Here is an 18,680-nt window from a genome sequence, read left to right as displayed (position 1 = left end):
AGAGTGCGGGGGTATCTCACTCTGAGCTGGGTGACCCAGGCCAGTTTCCTCCCTAAGCTCCAGTTTCCTTGTCTATAAAGTGGGGATCATTACCGTGACCATGTGGGGTTGCTACGAGAATCCGATGACATAACGCATAGCAAGTCCCGGCCCAGTACCCGACAAGTACTAGAAGTCAACACGTGTATGAGTTTTTGGTATTTATTCAGCCATCCACTCATCCAGCAGCTCCCGAGGGCCAGACCCTGGCCTCACCCACCCAGCGTTCGGTAACGTATTTAACACCCATCGTGGCTGTGAAGTCCATGTGTGTGAGGCATCCACAGGCAAAATGCTGGCTTTGATGCTTGATGAGCTCTATGGCTGTGCTCGGTGATACGGTGTACAAGGCCCGGTTCCTAAAGCTCTCTTCCTCAGCGAGGCAGACAGCGGGGCTCACTGTTCTCTTCATGCTTATCTATGTCTTTGTTCTTCTTCTTCCTCTTTTTTTTTTTTTTAAGATCTACTTACTTATTTTAGAGAGAGAGTGCACACAAGCAGGGGGAGAGGCAGAGGGAGAGAGAATCTCAAGCAGACTCTGTGCTGAACGTGGAGCCCAGTGCGGGGCTCCATCTCATGACTGAGATCATGACCTGAGCCAAAATCCAGAGTCAGACACTTAACTGCACCACCCAGGCACCCCTGTGTCTTTGTTCTTGAAAGACCTCATTAAACAGAAGCAGAAAGTTAGGGGACATTTTTTCTTTTGTCCTCAAATGATTCCCATGTCCTGGAGTATACCGCGTGTCATCTGAAAAAGGAAGCCAAGAATGTCTTCACCCTTTTAAGGACAAGGAGTCACATTAACAAAGCTTATCTTTCATCCCTAACGTTGTCAGCCTTGTGGTCATTGTTATTTTTTTAAACTAAAGGGTACGTTAGTACCTTACTCCTTTTAGTTCCTGAGCTGACCTTCTGAGTTTTCACCCAGTTCCCTGAACAGCAGCTTGGCAGCTGAAGTTACTAGAATCAGAAGAATCCCGTTAGATCCAGAGCTAAGCCTTGAATCTGTAGTTTGTCATTCTGACCTTCAGACCCAACTCCATGCCTTCAGGAGACTTTTAGACGGTGTGGAAAAGGGAAATCAGTTATCCGGGACCTTTGAAGGCCCTGGTCGCCCACGGTGGCCGTGCTGCGCGTGTGCGGCTCTGTGCTTGGGGGGGGGGGGCACGTCTACACCAGCCGCCGGATGAACGAGTGTTTGGATAATGGGCGAGGTGGGGAACTTTTAAAAATTGAGTTGAAAAAATACTCACATGTGTTTTAAAATAATGTAAATACCTGACCCATAGGGAATGATTCATAGCATGTCATCCATAAGGAACATGTTGCGCCTTACAGCTCCAGAATTGGCCTCCTTCTGGGCGGAATCTTAACACTTGACAAAATCATTTCTCCCAGGCGGATGCATGCCACGCCTACCAGATTGTTCACCGGAACGGGATTCCTGATGAACAGATCATTGTGATGATGTATGATGACATAGCCAATTCTGAAGAGTAAGTCGGCAGCGTTTCGAACTTGTGGGTGAATTCAGGATATATATATTTTTTTTTATTTTTTTTTGAGAGAGAGAGAGCACACTTGTGCACGAGCTGGTGGGGGGAAGGGCCAGAGGGAGAGAATCTCAAGCAGACCCCCCACTGACCTGGAGCCCAACTCAGGGGTCAGTCTCACGACCTTGAAATCAAGATCTGACCCCAGGTGCTCCCAGGATATATTCTTTTACAATGCATGCAGACTCACAGGACTCTAGAATTAGTGTTAGAATGCAGCCATTAGAGTGTAAACAGACTCACAGATGAAGTCCCACAGGGCTGCACCCTGTAGAACGTTCCAGGCACCCCCGCCACTGGCAGCCGCATGGGAGCTGGACGCTGAAAGGTGTGGGGGGCCGGTGCTTTGGAAGAGTTTAACGTGTAAGCTCCTTCTGGGCTTGGAGAACTCACCATCGGGTTCTGGGGTGCTTGTTCCTGACCTCCGAGCCAGGGGGACAGCACAGAGGGGTCGCATCCACAGCCCCGTGCCTAGAAGGTTCTCCTTTGTAGCTTAGATCCAACGACCCTTCCTTCTGTGCTTAGCTGCTTTTATCATTTGTTGAATTCAGTTTTACAACTAGTTCCCTCGTGCCTGCTTCTCTGATTTCTTGGCCATCAGGGGCAGCAGGTGTGGGTACCACGCTTTACCGCGGCTAATCTCTCCACTCCTTGTTTTCCCTGCTGGAGCCAAGGGGGGGTGATCTCATGACGGCACATAATCCATTCCGAGCTTTCACGCCTAACCTCTTGTATTAAAGTCTTGTCTTTCGCCCTGGCTTTTTCTGTAAGTAGGTTTGCTCTGGGAGGTCTTTGGCTCAGATCTTGCCCCCAGGATGCTGTATGGTTCCCACAGGAGGCCAGGCACACCTGTCCTCAGTTTCCAGGACAGCCCTTCACCACTCCCGGCAAGAAGTCACGGCCTGTGGGCTGCCTGAGCCCCCCCGCCCCCAGCTCGAAAGCCCCTGGCACCTGGGCGACCGTGTGGGTGATGAGATGTCTTTGGCAAACACGGTCGTTTACTACTTGTATACATGACGGGGGCATATTTTTGAAGAGATTTCAGAGACATGTCACATTGCATGCTTCAAAGCTGTCCTTTGGTTTTCAGCAACCCCACGCCAGGAATTGTGATCAACAGACCCAATGGCTCGGACGTGTATGCGGGGGTCTTGAAGGACTACACCGGCGAGGTGAGGGGTGTGGGTCTGGAGGCAGCACGGTCTGTTTCCCTTCCGGGGATGGTTCTCCCCTCGCTCTTGCATTTCCATGACCAGAGCCTCACGAGACTGATCTCTGGTCATTGCTTCATGTTTCTAGTAAGATTCGTGCTTGAGGAGTAATTTCTGAGAGTTTTGTAAGAAAGCCGAGGGGGGAAAAATGGGAAAGAAAGTTAGAAAGAAGTTGTGGTCTACCGATCTTTAGTTTCTAGTCTTCTTACATGTTAAGTCTGATGATAGAATCTCTTCGGTAATACCTGATTTTCTTGAGGTCTTGCTGCTAATCCAGTTACAGATCTGTGCTCTTTTCTCAGCACCAACCCCGGCGCAGAGCATCCCTGGATTTCGCTGAGATCGTTTTTCATTAATTGTTTATCATATATCGCTTCCGAATTGAGTCCCCCCCAATCGATTTCAAGCTGTATCAATGGACACATTTTTTAAAAAAACACTGTAATGATGCCACCTTGTGGTTTGCCGTAGTCTCCCTTTCCTGATTTCAGAGGGATCATTTAGGAACTGATATTCCTGGCGGTAAAGAGCATTTATGTGAAATTCACCAGTTCTTTCAGTTTCTTTTAATTTCAGGTACACTTAAAGTGAACACATCATGCGTGTAATGTAGATGATCCCATTTTTATGAAATTGTTTTTATGTCGTGAGATAAGGAAATATCTGGAATCTTAGGTGGTAGGTGGTAGGATTTTTAGCGATTTTTTTCCCCTTTTATACTTTTCTATATTGCTTTTTAAAATTTTTTTAAATATTAATTTTATTAAATTACAGCCTTTATAAGTTCTGCTACATGGTGTTTAAACTTTATTTTCTTTTAATTCAAATTCAGTCAGCCAACATAGAGCACATCATTAGTTTTTGATGCAGTGTTCACTGATTCATCAGTTGCTTTTTAAAAAAATGATCAGGCATCAGTGTTCTCTTTAATCTTTAAGGACATCAAGCGTCCTTGGGATTTGACCTTCCAGGCAGCATATTGGGCACAAAGAGGGGCCCAGGGCTGATGCTTCTCTTCCGTCTCTGCTGTGCCTCTGTGGAGCTTCGCTCTTCCTCTGCTGTTTGTTCTTACCTTCCAGCATCTTTGGGTTTCCCCCCATGGACTGCATAACGGTCAGGAAGGAATGGCAGGCTTGCTGAGTTGCCATCAGCCAAAGGCAAGATGATATTTGACAAGGGGTCGTGCACAGGCCCCAGAAACACTGGCCTTGCTTTGGGTCTGACTCGGTTCCAAAGTCTTTGCTCTTAAACCTGGAGCCTTGGAGACATGTGGACCGCTGGCGCAGGTCTGCGACAGACTCGCGCAAATGCTTAGATTTGGAACGACAGCTACATCTGACTTTGACTTACAATTCTTTGTAGGATGTCACCCCTCAAAATTTCCTCGCCGTGTTGAGAGGCGATGAGGAAGCAGTGAAGGGCAAAGGATCTGGAAAGGTCCTAAAGAGGTAATGTCTGTTTTATGACTCCCACGCTTTTCGGAATGACTTGGCACCCAAAATAGGAGGTGTTCTTTACTGTTGTCCTGTTTCCCGCTGAGAAGTGACAGCCGGGAGCTTCGTCCTGACTTAAGACAGGCTGCACAGAGTTGGTGGCTTTTTTGGGGAGCCCATTTCTGTCCGGAATTCACCCGAGGAGCCAGGGTCCTTCATTATTATTAATGAAATGTTCCCCGTCACTTAAATGCACTGCTCTTTGCTGTCCACGGTGGGATACACCGAGACAGGCATGGAGTCCCATAGCTGGTCAGGTGGGAGGGTCTGGCCTGCCAGTTCCGTGCCGTGTTCGAGGTCAGCCCAGTGGGGAGAGGAACACATTCACACGCACAGTGCTAACCTTTGTACTGGGGAAAACCAGCCCCACCACTCACCGCTGCCTGTGGGTTAGCGATGTTTGACGTCTCTTCATGGAGCACTCTAGGTGATGGCAGGAGCTTGGATACCGGTACCATGCCTTCAGACTGCCTGAGACACTTGGCAAATGGGGCTTTCCTCTCCGGCTGGAGGGGAGGGGCAGGCATGAGGAAGCGTGTGGGCAGGTGGGCAGGGTAGATGGTGGGCAGACGGTGTGCAGGCTGAGGGACCTGGAAGGGAAGAAGTCTGAGCTGAAGGACTGTGTTCCTCTGTGTCCTGGCTTCCTTCCTCATTTTGGAGAGATCTGGTTGGAGAGTGTGGCTGCTGGCATGAGACTCGATTACCAAAGGACCCCACTATTTGAATCACACCTGGTCCATATGACTAACTACCCAGCAGATGTCCCCTCCTACCCGGCCATAATTCAGAGCTTTGAAGCTCTCGATGTGCCTTGTGGCTCAAGGTAACCCTCAGCGGGAGCGGAGGGCAAAGACCAACAGCAGGCCCTGTGTTCCTCTTTGTGCCTGGTTGGGAAACTGTAGCCTTCGAGCCTTTCCTTGCTTTTCGATAGCAGCAACTTTTCAGAGAAATGGAAATGGGAATAGGAACTGGTCAACTTTGACTCTCCTTATCTGTCACCCTCTCTTGGCAGTGGCCCCCGGGATCACGTGTTCATTTACTTCACTGATCATGGAGCTACTGGCATATTGGCGTTCCCAAATGATGACGTGAGTGTTCCTTAACATTGCTTTTTGTGTTTCTGTTTTTAACATTATTTATTTACTTATTTGACAGAGAGCACAGGCACAAGCAGGGGAAGTGGCAGGCAGAGGCAGAGGGAGAAGCAGACTCCCCGCTGAGCAGGGAGCCCGACGTGGGGCTCCGATCCCAGGACCCTGGGATCACGACCCTAACCGAAAGCAGACGCTTAACCAACTGAGCCACCCAGGCGCCCCAGTTTTTCTTAACATTGTGAGGACAAAGTAGGAGACTGTCAGACTGTGATGTGTATTTCTAATGAACTACCAGGGCTGGTTTCTGTGTGTGGTGGGCGAGTATAGGGACCACGCTTAGCAGCCTGAAATCTATCCGGAAGCATCTCAGGTTTTGCCTCCACTTCTGTTCATATCCCAGCCTCAGTAAACTGTCTCCAGACTTGGGTACGTGCCCTCGAGGCAGTAACAGAACAGTCTCTGAATGCTCCAGACAAAGCCATGAATGAGAAAGCACCTTCTCTTTCCCCTTTTAAATATTTGCGTAAAACACGCGAGATGCCGCTTTGGGATAATGCTGGTCACCGTGATTCTTTCTAAGGGCCAGTAAATAAGAATTTACAAAGCAGCATTAAGGCTTTATTAGGATCTAGCAAATGGTTTCTCTTGATATGCTGGTCTGAATGTCCGTATCCTTACCTTTCAGCTTCACGTGAAGGACCTGAATGAAACCATCCATTACATGTACGAACACAAGATGTACCAAAAGGTACTGTCAGCACTTGGGGTGGCCTGGCAGGGAGGAGTGTGAGGAAGGCAGGAGACGCAGAGTCTACTGCCCCGTGACCGCCCCAACTCCAGATGGCTGTTTTCTGGAGAGTGTCCCTGTGATCAGTCTTGACCAGTGATTTTCCAGGACTCACCTTGAGTGATTCTAGGGGTTTAGCCATCAGCTCAGAATCACTAGAGCTCTTGTTAAACCGTGGTGTGGACCCCACCTCCAGAGTTTGACTCAGAGGCCTGGGGAGAGGCTGAGAAGTTGCCTTTCTGAGCAGACACCGACACTCTTGATTCTAGGTGCCACGCTCCGAAGACCTCTGTTCTCGGCACTGACTGCAGTGTGGGAGCAGCTGGGGACGGAGATACCGTCATCGTATTTCACTTTGGCCCTTGCCCGCCCCTGGGGCAGCCTTTGTACTAATTGAGTGGCCCGAGCACGTACGGGATAGAAATGTGGAAGCTGGCCTGCCACACTCTGTCCCTGTGCTGGACGCGAAACGGTTCTCCTTCGCAGTATCTGCGGCACAGTTTGCCCTGCATGATTTCAGCTACGAATAGATCATTTTAGTGTGGGTTAGCGATGACTAGATCGGAGTCCTTCTGGCTTGTAGGACAGCAGCTTCTGTAGCCTCCGGCAGCCGCCTCTCCCAGCAGAGATCTCTCCCAGAAGCAAGAGTAAAAGACCCTCAAGAAGGGCTGAGGAGAGCGGGCAGAGCCGAGTGACGTATGTGCGGTCTGTGCCTGGCCAGGGTGTGAGGTCCCCTGTCTCGTGTGCCTGCAGATGGTCTTTTACATTGAGGCGTGCGAGTCCGGGTCCATGATGAGGCACCTGCCCGCCGACATCAACGGTAGGTGGTGGGAGCACTGGCCTCTGAGCCAGGCGGGCTGAGCGGGTTGCTGGGCGGTGCCGTGGGTCATTCTCCGATTCTGCCGATGTGAAGAACCAAGTGGTCTATATAAGTAGGGACCTGGGGCAGCCCGGTGCACAGAGTGGGGGAGAGGACTTACCTGTGGGTGCTCTGGACTTCTCTCCAATATTAGTGCTCCAGGAGTAAAGAATCTGATGGGACCCTCACGCTCCTTCCAGGTTTTGGTGAATCTACTTAAGTCCGGGGTCACGTAGTCTTGGGACCAGCTTTGGTCCTTTGTGATGCGTTGCTTGCTGGCTGTCCGATCTTAGGCAGTTGATTTACCCTCTTGGACCCTCTGTTATCCCATCTGTAAAATGGGGATAAAGACAGTGCCTGTCTGTGGGGAGAGGTGCATTTTAAGCGCTAACATTTGCCCAGGCCGATTTTGAGCCCATAGCAGCTAGATAGTAAACGGTAGCTATTATGTATGTTCAAAGTGTTCATTCAGTAGATGGTAACTTTCTCTGGAAATGAAATTAGATACACGTTCTTCGAGTTTCCAGAGCTATTAAAATCTTCCAGCGTTATTCTGCAATAGCTTGACATCCTGATGAACATGCGTGCTTGCTTCTTACTGCAGAAAGTGTCTTTCAATCAGCTTCTCTTCCGTCCATGTTTAGTTCTAGACGGTTACTGTAACCGAATGCACAGGGCTAGGTGTAGTTATGCCATCGTGCCCTCCCCGTGCCGGGAGCTTTGATTGCACCAGGGAAGAGGGGACAGCTCACGCTGCCCGTGGGACCCACAGCCAAGCACAGAGTGTGATGGCTGGATGTCTTGAATCCCTCCTAGTTTATGCGACCACCGCTGCCAACCCCACGGAGTCGTCCTATGCCTGTTACTATGATGAGAAGAGGTCCACGTACCTAGGGGACTGGTACAGTGTCAACTGGATGGAGGACTCAGATGTGGTGAGCCCTCGGGTCCGGTTGTGCCGCTGAGGCCCAGCCGTCAGCGCTCATGGTCAGAGAACTTCCATGTTTTCGTCTTTGCAGGAGGATTTGACCAAAGAGACCCTCCACAAGCAGTACCAGCTGGTGAAGTCCCACACCAACACCAGCCATGTCATGCAGTATGGGAACAAGGTGCGGAGGGCGGCCCAGGCTCCCGCGGATGGCAGTCTCTCTGCGTCTTCCGCCCTGGCCATTCCTGGTCTCGGTTGAAGAGCTATGCTGGATCTTTTCCAAACATTTTGTGTTGATATATATTTGTGTGTTTTTAATTTTTTATTTTAGAACTTTTTAGATTATTATTGGTTAGTTTACTTTGTATTTTTTTAGGTTTTATTTATTTGAGAGGAAGAGAGAGCACAAGAGGGGGGAGGGTCCGAGGCAGAAGCAGACTCCCCGCTGAGCAGGGAGCCCGATGCGGGGCTCGATCCCAGGACTCCGGGATCATGACCTGAGACGACAGAAGATGCTTAACTGACTGAGCCACCCAGGTGCCTCAGTTGTTGCCTGGTTTAAGAACAGGATCGCTTGTAGCACTTCTTTTCCAATTGGGGTCCAGTCTGGAGTGACCTGTGCAGGCAGACAGAGCCTAGCTGACATGCGTGTTTGGCTCTCACTGTCCCCAGCCCCTCTGTGGCTTTAGCTCTGTCCCGCTTAGTGGACCCAGACCTCAGCTCTAACCTGTGCTTTACGCCTTCCTGCTCCCGGGCCCTGGGGACCGGCAGGTGAGCTTGGGGAGAGCAGCACAAACCAGGGTCGCCTCTGGCTGAAATGACACTGGGCCAAGCTCTACATGACTGGGGAGCAGTGATTGCCTTTCATACATGGCAGAATTAGCAGTTCTCCTGCAAAGGAAGCCAGGTATTTTTGAAGTTCATCATTGGTGGATTTCAGGCCCTTGGGTGTGTTTTCTTGCCCCCTGCTGAGGGTCAGGCACGTGTTTCTAGGCTGCGCCTGTGGCCCTTCAGGGGTCCTGAAACCACGTGTGGCGTGAACTGTGAGCCTCCCACAGAGAGGCAGGACCTTGGACACGTCTGGCACGTCTGCCACTCACGCTGGCTCTCTCGCTCTCTTCTCAGTCCATCTCCACCATGAAAGTGATGCAGTTTCAGGGGATGAAACACAAAGCCAGCTCTCCGATCTCCCTGCCTCCGGTCAAACACCTTGACCTCACCCCGAGTCCTGAGGTGCCCCTCACCATCCTGAAAAGGAAGCTGATGAGTACCAATGATCTGCAGGAGTCCAGGAGTCTCGTGGAGCAGATCCACAGGCATCTGGATGTAAGTAGTGGTTCGAGGACCATTTCCCGCTACGGACCCCAGCCTCACCGGGCCGCACACGTGACCTTGGTCTCTGCCTCCTGGTGGTTACCCGGCATCGCTTGGGGCTCGGTGACAGCACTCCGGGGCCACCCTTCCTCCTGCCACATGGAAGTCTGTGGGAAAGGAGACTAGCCTTTGTGCTCCCTGTAACAGAGAAGTGAGTGAGCAGAGCCCCGGCTGTCCTCATTCCCCATTAGTCAGCTGACCTTGACCTCTCCGGTAGCTGGCAGTGGAGGACTGGGGCCATCTTTCTCTTGTATGCTGCCAACGAGTCGTGGCTTGTGGGCATTGCCCTCTTTTATACTTGGTTGCTTAGAAAACATTTTAATATTGCCACTTGGTGAGTTATTAGCTAATCACAGTTTAAAAAAAAAATGCAACGCGCGAAGTTTCTGCTGCCTTAGGAAATCGTAGTCGTAGCGTAAAATTCTTCCTTAAAATGTTTGAGCAATCTTTTACGATGATCGAGTTTGTTTTCAGTAGCTCATCCGATTGTTTGGAACTGGCAGAATCGCGTTTCCAGCGCTAGCCGTGCGTCTGGAAGCACCCGGAGAGCAGCAGTCGCTGGCTGCCGGGCGGGGCGGTTTCCTTCAGCGGAGCCAGCTCCATGGTGACGCGTCAGCCTCACCAGCACAGCACGTGGGCATTCAGGAGTACGGCCTGTGTTTCTAGGAAAGATAACATAGCTCTGTGATCCGGTTTAAATTCCTGTCTCTAATGATCCTGACGGTTAGTGCCCCACATCTGCTATATTTTTTGCTGGTCTCCGTGTAATACAGAGGTCCTCCTACTTGTTGGTGGGGGACTCTTTACATTCCTACTAAAATTTTGATTCCAAAGCACTCTTGTTTATGTGGTATAGTGATATTTGCTGCATTAGAAATGAGCACCGAGATTTTTAAAATATTAACCGATTTAGAAACAACAGTAATGAACCCGTTTGGTGGTGAGGTATTTTTTTATTCATCATTTGAGAAGGAGACAATGCCCCCCTCTGTGCCCCTCTTTCTGTTGGTTTTTGGAATAGATAGGCAAAGGTGCCCAGGAACACACAGCACCATTCGGACAACAATCTATTTGGGGCACAATTTCTACACCCACCCCTTTTCTCAGAGTGGGCCATGCCTGCTCTTCAGTGGTTAGATTTAAATTCTTCCATCGTGTCAGAAGACCCCGAAAAGGCAGGGTAGTTCTAGAGGTTGCTGGCTGTTACAGAAGTCTCACAAACGCACATTTCTTGCCTCCTGCAGAATGCCTCTGTTGGCATCTATTTTATTTCATTTTATTTTATTTGTTTAAAGATTTTATTAGAGCAGGAGAAAGAAAGCAGGGGGAGGGGCAGAGGGAGAAGCAGACTCCCCACTGAGCAAGGAGCCCAATGCGGGGCTCGATCCCAGGACCCCGGGACCATGACCTGAGCCGAAGGCAGACGCTTCACCGCCTGAGCCACCCAGGTGCCCCTGTTGGCATCTATTTAACATACTGGGTTAGAAGCTGCGTGAAGAGATAACTTTGAACGAGCTTCTAACGGACCCAGGTTCCGAGGGAGATTGCATGAAATAAGGTACATTTTGAAAAGATGTGTGTCCCCACAGGCTAGACACGTCATCCAGAAGTCAGTGCAAAAGATCGTCTCCTTGCTCGCGAGCTCAGATGCTGAGGCGGAGGGGCTGCTGGCCGGGAGAGCCGAGCTCAGGGCGCATGACTGCTACCAGGCAGCCGTGTCACACTTCCGCACGCACTGCTTCAACTGGCACTCCTCCACGGTAAGGCCGGGGCCGCTGGCCGCCGCACGCCGCCTTCCCTGGGCCCACAGAGCCCTTCCCTGTATCTTAAACCCCCAAAGCTAAATTAATATTGGCCACTGGAAATCACATGAGGTGCATGGCCTGGTAGAAGGTTCCAACAGGCTCAGGAACCAGTAGACTCACTCAGAGGCCTTTGATGGGGACAGTGGGAGGGTCAGCCAAATTCACTGACCAGGAGTCCTGGCCCTAGACACACTCCGTTGTCCAGTGGGTAGGGGTTGGCCAGTCATGACTCAACTCCCCCCTGATATTTGACTGACGGGGGGGTGTTCCTTCTCTCCCACTTTTGCTGTCTCCCTGCCACACCCCATCCCTCACCCCAGTCTCTTCTGACCCCTCCCCAAGATTTACTGTTGAAGTCAGGCCCTGGGAGAATGTCAGTTTGGACGGTGTCTCCGGTCAACCCCGTGTGATGCCAGGACCCTTCTAGGGAAGGGGTCAGCAAACCGGCCCCCAGGCCAGATCCTGCCCACAGCCTGTTTTTAGAAATAGTTTTACCGGAACACAGCCGTGCTCTGATTGTGGCACAGTTTCTATGGCTGCTTTTACACTCCAGCAGAATTGAGTAGTTCATGCAGCCTGCAAAGCCAAAAATATTTTCTGTCCGGCCCTTCTCAGAAGTTTGCCAGCTCTGCTTGAGAGCCATGCTCTTCCCTGCTGTAGTTACTGGCCTCGAAGGGCTGCTTGAATTCAAATTTAAGTCAATTAGATCAATCCAAATGAAATACAACGTGAAGCTCCATTTCTCAGCCGCACCAGCCGCAGTTTGAGTGCTCAGTAGCCACGTGTGGCCAGCGGCTACCGAATTGGAGAATTTCATAGAACATTTCCATCATTGTAGAAAGCTCTGTTGGGCCGTGGTGTGCACTCCTGGTCATGCTTGAGTACTTCCAAAGATGGGGTACTGGGCGCTTCGAAGGTGGCTCTCCATTATTTTGGAAGCTCTCGATTGTGTTTTTTCTTTTATTTAACTTTGTAAGGAAAGTGCTTTTCTTACTTGATAATGAAAAACGTCCCCCTTATTTAATCAATGCTTTGTCTTCCGGTGTAAACTCTTTGCCCTCTGGAGTCACACAAAGTGAAATCTCTTCCTTCTTCCCCCTGAGAGTTCTCACACTCCCCTGAAGATTTTGCAAGATAGACATTACCGGTTATCTCGGTCTTTATGTGGGGCCATCCGATTTGGCATCCACTTCCTGTCCGTCTCTCCTCCCTGTGTCCCTCCCAGAATGAGGTTCCGAGAGTCAGAAGCCAGGGGGTCCTAGGTAAGAGAGGGAAGCAGGGGCACAGCGGCCCTCAGTCAGGAGGCCTGAGCTGGCACCGACAAGCTCTAGGATGCTTGCCAGCCCCCTGGCCTAGGGGCCTTTCTCACGGGAGAGAGCCCATACATCTCACCCGATTACTGAAAAGTGGGGAGGGGGAATCCGTGAGCCAAAAAAAGGTCAAGGACCACAGGTCAAGGTGCTTTACCCCTGTAACCACAGAAGCAGGATTCCTGAGTCCGGAGTTGATAGCATGGTGAGATGACGGCACCTGACTGTCTTTTTTGGTTTGTTTGTTTGCGTCTAGTACGAGTACGCTCTGAGACATTTGTACGTGCTGGTCAACCTTTGTGAGAAACCTTATCCGATTGACAGGTAAATGCACACTCGGCCTGCAGACTCGGTGTCCTTTTTCAGGTGGGCGGGAGCGGCATTTCTAGCCTTTTCTGCCGGAGGACAGCTTTCCTCCTGCCAGCGGCTCTGTCTCACGGTGGAGGAATTCAGCTGGATGCGTCTTCCATGATCCCTATCAGGCGGGTCTGTCCTCAAGGATGACCTGTTCCGGGTTGGATTGGGTTTGGGGTCATTTCTTCAGATGTGACACGCGTCACAACTTCTTCGTCCTGCTTCTCACAGGATACAGTTGGCCATGGACAAGGTGTGCCTTCATTACTACTGAAAGACCGCCTTCCTGATGCTTCTCCACGTGTGAACACCGTCCCCCCACGATGTGTGCTCACCCCAGTTGAAGAGGTGGAGCGGGATGGAGGCCGCCCCCGGGGGCTCCACCAGGGGCTCCTGGGGGAATGCGGTCGGGCCACCCCGGGCCACCCACCCTCCGGGCCCTTCCCCGGCCTCCTGCAGGTCCTGTACCGTTCCAATAAAACTACACGTTGGCCTGGGTAAAGCTCCGTGTTGAGAAAGGTATATTTGCTTCTCGAGGAGGTTTTCGGGCTCCTTCGTTTTCAGGAGCAGGAAGTTCACGGGCTCTGAGAAGTCGGAAGCCGGAACCTCTGTCTGGAGTCTTCAGAGTGACCTTACCGAAGAGGGATGGAAGCCCCAAATGGAAAACTCTTTTTAGGAAATACCATGATTTTTTTTATTGTTTTTGTATCTTATTTATCAACAGTGGGCAAGGCTTAAAAAATAAAAAAGATTTATCACTGACCCCGAGCATTAATTTCAGGCCCCTGACTTAGCGCCCGATGCTACTGGCCGCAGCCCCCCCACCCCGTGCTCCTGGACTTCGCAGCCTTCCGTGCCTTTGCAACCTGCTGGTCCTCTCGCCCCAGAGTGCCCTTCCCTTCATGGGATAGTTTCTTGGGGTGTGTCTGAAGTGCCACTTTGCCCTTGAACCTTCTTCAGCTTCCTCCTGTCCCCTCCCTTGGAAAGCCCTCTCCCCCGTCTGTCCGCCTTGTTTTGCACCGGTCACGGCTAGTGTCAGGTCTGCCTTTCCCAGATGGGGAGGGGGTGTCTCAGCTCCTGGGGGAGCAGAGGCTGCCTGCTGACTGTTACCCTCGGCCCAGCGCCCCACACAGGGAGGTACTCACAAGGGGCTTCCTAAGGACGTGTCAGTAACGCCAGCTATATCCATGCAGTGGAATATCCTAGAGAAATAAAGAGGAACGAAGCGCTGATGCCTGTTATGGTGTTCAGCCAAGTCACCAGTCACAGAAGACCACGCATTCTACGATTCCATTTACAGCCGATGTCAGAATAAGCCCGTCTATTATAGAGACGGGAAGTGGCTGAGGGCGCCAGGCCGCGGGGAGAGCGGGAAATGGGGAAGCAGTGATGGCTGGTGGGTACGCAGATCTTTTGGGGTGACTGAATGTTCTGAAACGGATTGTGGCAATGCTCACACAATCCTGAATATACCATAAGCCACCGAATTGTACACGTTAAGTGGAGTTACGTGGTTTGCTCCTTACATTTCAGTGCTGCTGCTTTTAAAAATAAGCCAGAGCGCCCGATGCGGTTTAGATAGATGCATAGCCGCAGAGAGCGCAGGTGACAGCACCGACGCGCCCACCCTGATGACCACCTGTCTTTACGTCGTGAAACGTGTCTTTGTAGCAGAGATCGATGCCTGTGAAGTTTGGAGTTAAGGACTAAAGTTGGGACACTGGCCAGTGGGGTTACGTCTGTGACAAATTCCAGGTGATAACGTCGGTTTCTAACGGGGCCACTTTTCATCACAGTTTATCTTTTCTCAGTGAGGTGGGCCTCCGGGTAATCACATGACTTCAGGGAAGAGAAATCTCACTGTCCTAGAGATTGGGGGGCGCTCTAGGGTTTTGGATGACAAGGACAAGAAGCCTGCAGTGAGTTATCACTAATGTTCAGCGATGGGCGAACCTGAGGGCTGGCTGATGATCATAGAAAAGCAGGCACTGAAAGGAGATTGTTAAAGGAAGTCTTTAGGAGGCCAAGATGCAGGTGGTAAGAAGCTCTGTTCCTCTATTATGAATTGTTAACGACCCGTGTGATGCTGCTTCTCTGGGTCCCCTCTGTAGAATGAAAGTATACTTACCTACCTATCCAATAAACACAGAAGCTCGTATATTCGTGGTTCTAAAAGTTGAGAGCAGCTATGTTTTGTTTCTCAAATAAATGACGATTTCCTAAGTCACAGTGCCCTGGCTTTTCTTTTCCTCCTGTGGTTCCAACAGGCCCCCAGTAGAAAATGGGCTCTCTGTCCCTCCTATTAAGGCCTTTTCTGTTCAATTTCCAATCAGATTGATCTTTCCATGCATGTCACAACTAGGACCAGCATTTTTTTTTCTGTAATTCTATCCAAAATGTACAGACATGTCTTCACACAATAAAAAAATTCACAAATAAAAATATTCAGAGCAAAACGTGGCCGTCCCTTCTCCTCCCCATAAATCCCAAATATCAATCTGGTTTTCATTGGGAACCCCCTTTCTCTACATTAACATACTTATATGCAAATGATACTTTATTTTTTTACCTTTTCATTATAAAAACAGGAAACCATACAAAAAAATGTTGTCACCAATATTGACCGTCACCAACGTCAAGAATTAGAACTTTACCAGCTATTTAGTTCAAGGTTCCCCACAGAAACAACCAATAGCCTGTGTACATATCTATGTTTAGAGAGATTTATCTTAAAGAATTGATTCACATAACCGTGGAGGCTTCGTTAAGGCTGAAGTCTGCATACTGGAGACCCGGGGCGGGGGGCAGTTACGGTTCAAGTACAAAACCTGTCTGCTGGTAGAATTCCTTCTTGCTCCGAGGTCAGACTTTGCTCTACAAAGGCCTTCAACTGATGGGATGAGGCCCACCCACGTTACAGAGGATGACCGGCTTTACTCAAAGTCCACCAACTTCCATGTTAACCCATCCAAAGAACACCTTCACAACAACATCCGGAGTCCTATTCGGCCAGATATCAGCACCATGGCTCACTGTGCCCTGACACCTAAAACTAACTACACCAGCCACCCAGAAACCCCTCCTGCTCCATCTGAGGCACAGCCCTGCCCGCTGCCGCCACACCCACTCTGCCTGTGTTCTTCGTGGCTTTGTCACATGCGTATCCCTGCACGCCGGTTCACTGTTGCCCACTTAACAAAAACAGTAATGTCTTTCACATGAAAAAATGCTCCCCATCGCCCGGCATCAGGGAAATACAAATCAAAACCACAATAAAATCACACACCTGTCAGAAGGACTAAAATTAACTCAGGAAACAACAGGTGTTGGCGAGGATGTGGAGAAGGGAGCCCTCTTACTATGCTGGTGGGAATGCAAGCTGGTGCGGCCACTCTTGAAAACGGTATGGAGGTTCCTCAAAAAGTTAAAAACACCTACCCGACCCAGCAATTGTACTACTGGGCATTTACCCAAAGGATACAGTGATGTGAAGAGGCACCTGCACCCCAATGTTCATAGCAGCCATGTCCACAATAGCCAAACTACGGGAAGAGCTCAGATGTCCGTCGACAGATGAATGGATAAAGATGATGTGGTCTATATACATTGGAATATTACTCAGCCATCAAAAAATGAAATCTTGCCATTTGCAGTGACGTGGATGGAATTAGAGGGTATTAGGCTAAGTGAAATGTCGGAGACAAATACCATGATTTCACTCCTATGTGGAACTTAAGAAAACAGGAACATAGGGGAAGGGAGGGGAAAAATAAAGATGAAATCAGTGAAAGAGAAAAACCGTAAGAGACTCTAGACATAGGGAACAAACAGAGGGTTGCTGGAGGGGGTGGGTGGGTGGGGGGATGGCGTAACTGGGTGACCGGGCCTTAGGGAGGGCACGGGATGCAATGAGCACTGGGTGTTAGGTGCAACCGATGAGTCGCTGACCTCTTCCTCTGAAACTGATGATACACCACGTGTTTTAAATTGAATTTAATTTTTTTAAAAAAGTAGTAACGTCTTTTCAGCTCCTGTAACCTGCAGATTTCCTCCCCATCTCTTTTCTTTCCAGTTTCTGTTGAAGAGCCGGGGCTGTTGACCCGTGGGGTTTCTCAGGCTGGGCTTTGCTGACTCCACACTGCAGTTCCTCTGCCCCCGGGGGTTTTACAGATCAGCCACTGGGGCCGGAGGCTGGAGCAGACTCCGGTCAGCCCCTCTCGGCAGGGTTGGAAGTGGGCTGTGCTCTCAGCTCAGGAGGTGTGCTGGCTGAGTTTTGCTGCTTTCTGACTACACTCAGAAAGATGCTCAAGGCCCGTATCCATGAATCGAGGGACTGCAAACTAGTGAATTCTAATTCTATCCGTTCTCATTTAGTAGCTGCAACGACTTTAGAAGGAGACGCTTCCCCTTGCCTGCTAACCCTGGTATAGCTCAGGTGGAAAAGGCAGGAAAAAAAACTCCACCTGTCGTCTTAGTTACCTAGTTTTTAAATTGGTTCCCTTTCCTCAAAAAGACCTTTCCCAGGAAGCTTTCTAAAGATGATTTTGAACTCATGGATGTAAACACAGCTGATGGGCTGCATCCCGCTGTGCTCTGTCGAAGCTGAGGCTGCCCGGTCCCCCTCAAGCCTGTGTGCCCCTCGATCTCAGCGAATGGCACATCCCTCCAGCAGCGCGTCTAAGACGAAAATCCGGAAGCCTGCCTGGGACGCTTCCTGCCCTTCACACCCTCCACCATAGCCTGCTGCCTGTACTCCCTCGATGCTTCTCAGGCTTCCCGTGCCCATCCCTGAACCCTGCCCATTCTGACCTCCCCCCTCTCCCCTAGGTCACTGCGGCAGGCTTCAGTAGACCCCTGCCTCCTGCCCGACCCCCGCCAATTCCGTTCGACATGAGTGGAGACTTCCCAGGCTCCTTGAACTGCCCACCAGGGCTATTCCTGGCCTGGCCTCACCTCTCACTTCCCCTTGCTCAGGCTAAGTCTTCAAGCCACCTTCAAGTGACCGGTTACCCTGCATACAGCACGCTTCAATTTCATTTTTCTGAGACTTTTCACTTTCTTTAGCCTCTTGTCAAGAACCGCCAGGACCTAAGATTTTTACCCCAGTCGCAGGCTGACAAGGTCACCTGCCACAGCTTCATGGGCGCTGGCAGGAGATCTGAGACCCCTGGGACACAGACAAGGCACTCGGGCTGAGTCAGCTTCACATTTGCTTGGGGGGCTCCCCGTCCATCACGGACCCGGAGCGGGAGGCGGCGGTGGGCCCAGGGGGATCAGGGTGGGGGGGGGAGGGGAGGCAGAACCTGGGCTGGGGCTTGGCTGAGGAACTTCAAGTTTAGGAAAATCCGAATCTTTTTAAACAGGCTGCTAGCAAACCTGCCCAACGTTTGCCCTGAAGGTGAGAGAGATTATTTCATCATCCTGGTCAGGAAGAAAACAAACTGCCCTCTTCCCGGGAGGGAGAAACTATCTTCTAAAGCTATTCAGATACTCCTACACAGACCTACACAGAATAGAAGCTGCCGGTGACCCTTCACCAGACACGCAGAAATACCCCACGGGCTGTCTCCTGGCGGTCTTGCAGGTATTCTATTCCTTTCTGCTCTTGGCTAACGCTTTATCCTTCAAGACCCAGGTCAGACATCCCTGGATCCAGGGTGCCCCCCTTGCTTCATCCAAGTGGGTTACCCTCCACTCCCCCCAGCCCCACAGCATCCCGAGTTTACTACTGTCGTCGCGCTGCTCACACTCAGCTGAAAATAGGCGCAAGGCTCTGCACCCCCCAGATCTTTCACCTGTACTCCTTCCAGACCGTAGAACACCTTCATATAGATTTGGAAAAGGTGTCCCTTCTTCTGGGTGGACACGAT

General features: G+C 50.6%; 1 protein-coding gene across 4 annotated transcripts in view; it reads left to right on the top strand.

Annotated features, from left to right (window-relative positions):
* Window positions 1-15,033, top strand: part of LGMN (legumain) — a 32,675-nt gene extending 17,642 nt beyond the window's left edge. For all 4 annotated transcript variants that reach the window (XM_034642338.1, XM_019804447.2, XM_034642339.1 and 1 more), the window contains exons 3-14: window positions 1,441-1,538; window positions 2,686-2,767; window positions 4,169-4,254; window positions 5,312-5,387; window positions 6,079-6,141; window positions 6,934-7,000; window positions 7,856-7,974; window positions 8,059-8,148; window positions 9,093-9,293; window positions 10,931-11,101; window positions 12,713-12,780; window positions 13,042-15,033. In XM_034642338.1, the coding sequence (XP_034498229.1) occupies window positions 1,441-1,538; window positions 2,686-2,767; window positions 4,169-4,254; window positions 5,312-5,387; window positions 6,079-6,141; window positions 6,934-7,000; window positions 7,856-7,974; window positions 8,059-8,148; window positions 9,093-9,293; window positions 10,931-11,101; window positions 12,713-12,780; window positions 13,042-13,084 (1,164 nt within the window). In that variant the 3' untranslated portion in view covers window positions 13,085-15,033. The remainder of the gene's footprint in view (window positions 1-1,440; window positions 1,539-2,685; window positions 2,768-4,168; window positions 4,255-5,311; window positions 5,388-6,078; window positions 6,142-6,933; window positions 7,001-7,855; window positions 7,975-8,058; window positions 8,149-9,092; window positions 9,294-10,930; window positions 11,102-12,712; window positions 12,781-13,041) is intronic.
* Window positions 15,034-18,680: the final 3,647 nt, after the last annotated feature.

This window comes from Ailuropoda melanoleuca, chromosome 14 (assembly GCF_002007445.2).
Source record: "Ailuropoda melanoleuca isolate Jingjing chromosome 14, ASM200744v2, whole genome shotgun sequence".
NCBI lineage: Eukaryota > Metazoa > Chordata > Mammalia > Carnivora > Ursidae > Ailuropoda > Ailuropoda melanoleuca.
Note: the sequence above shows the minus strand (reverse complement) of the source record. Positions and strands in the feature narration are given on the sequence as shown.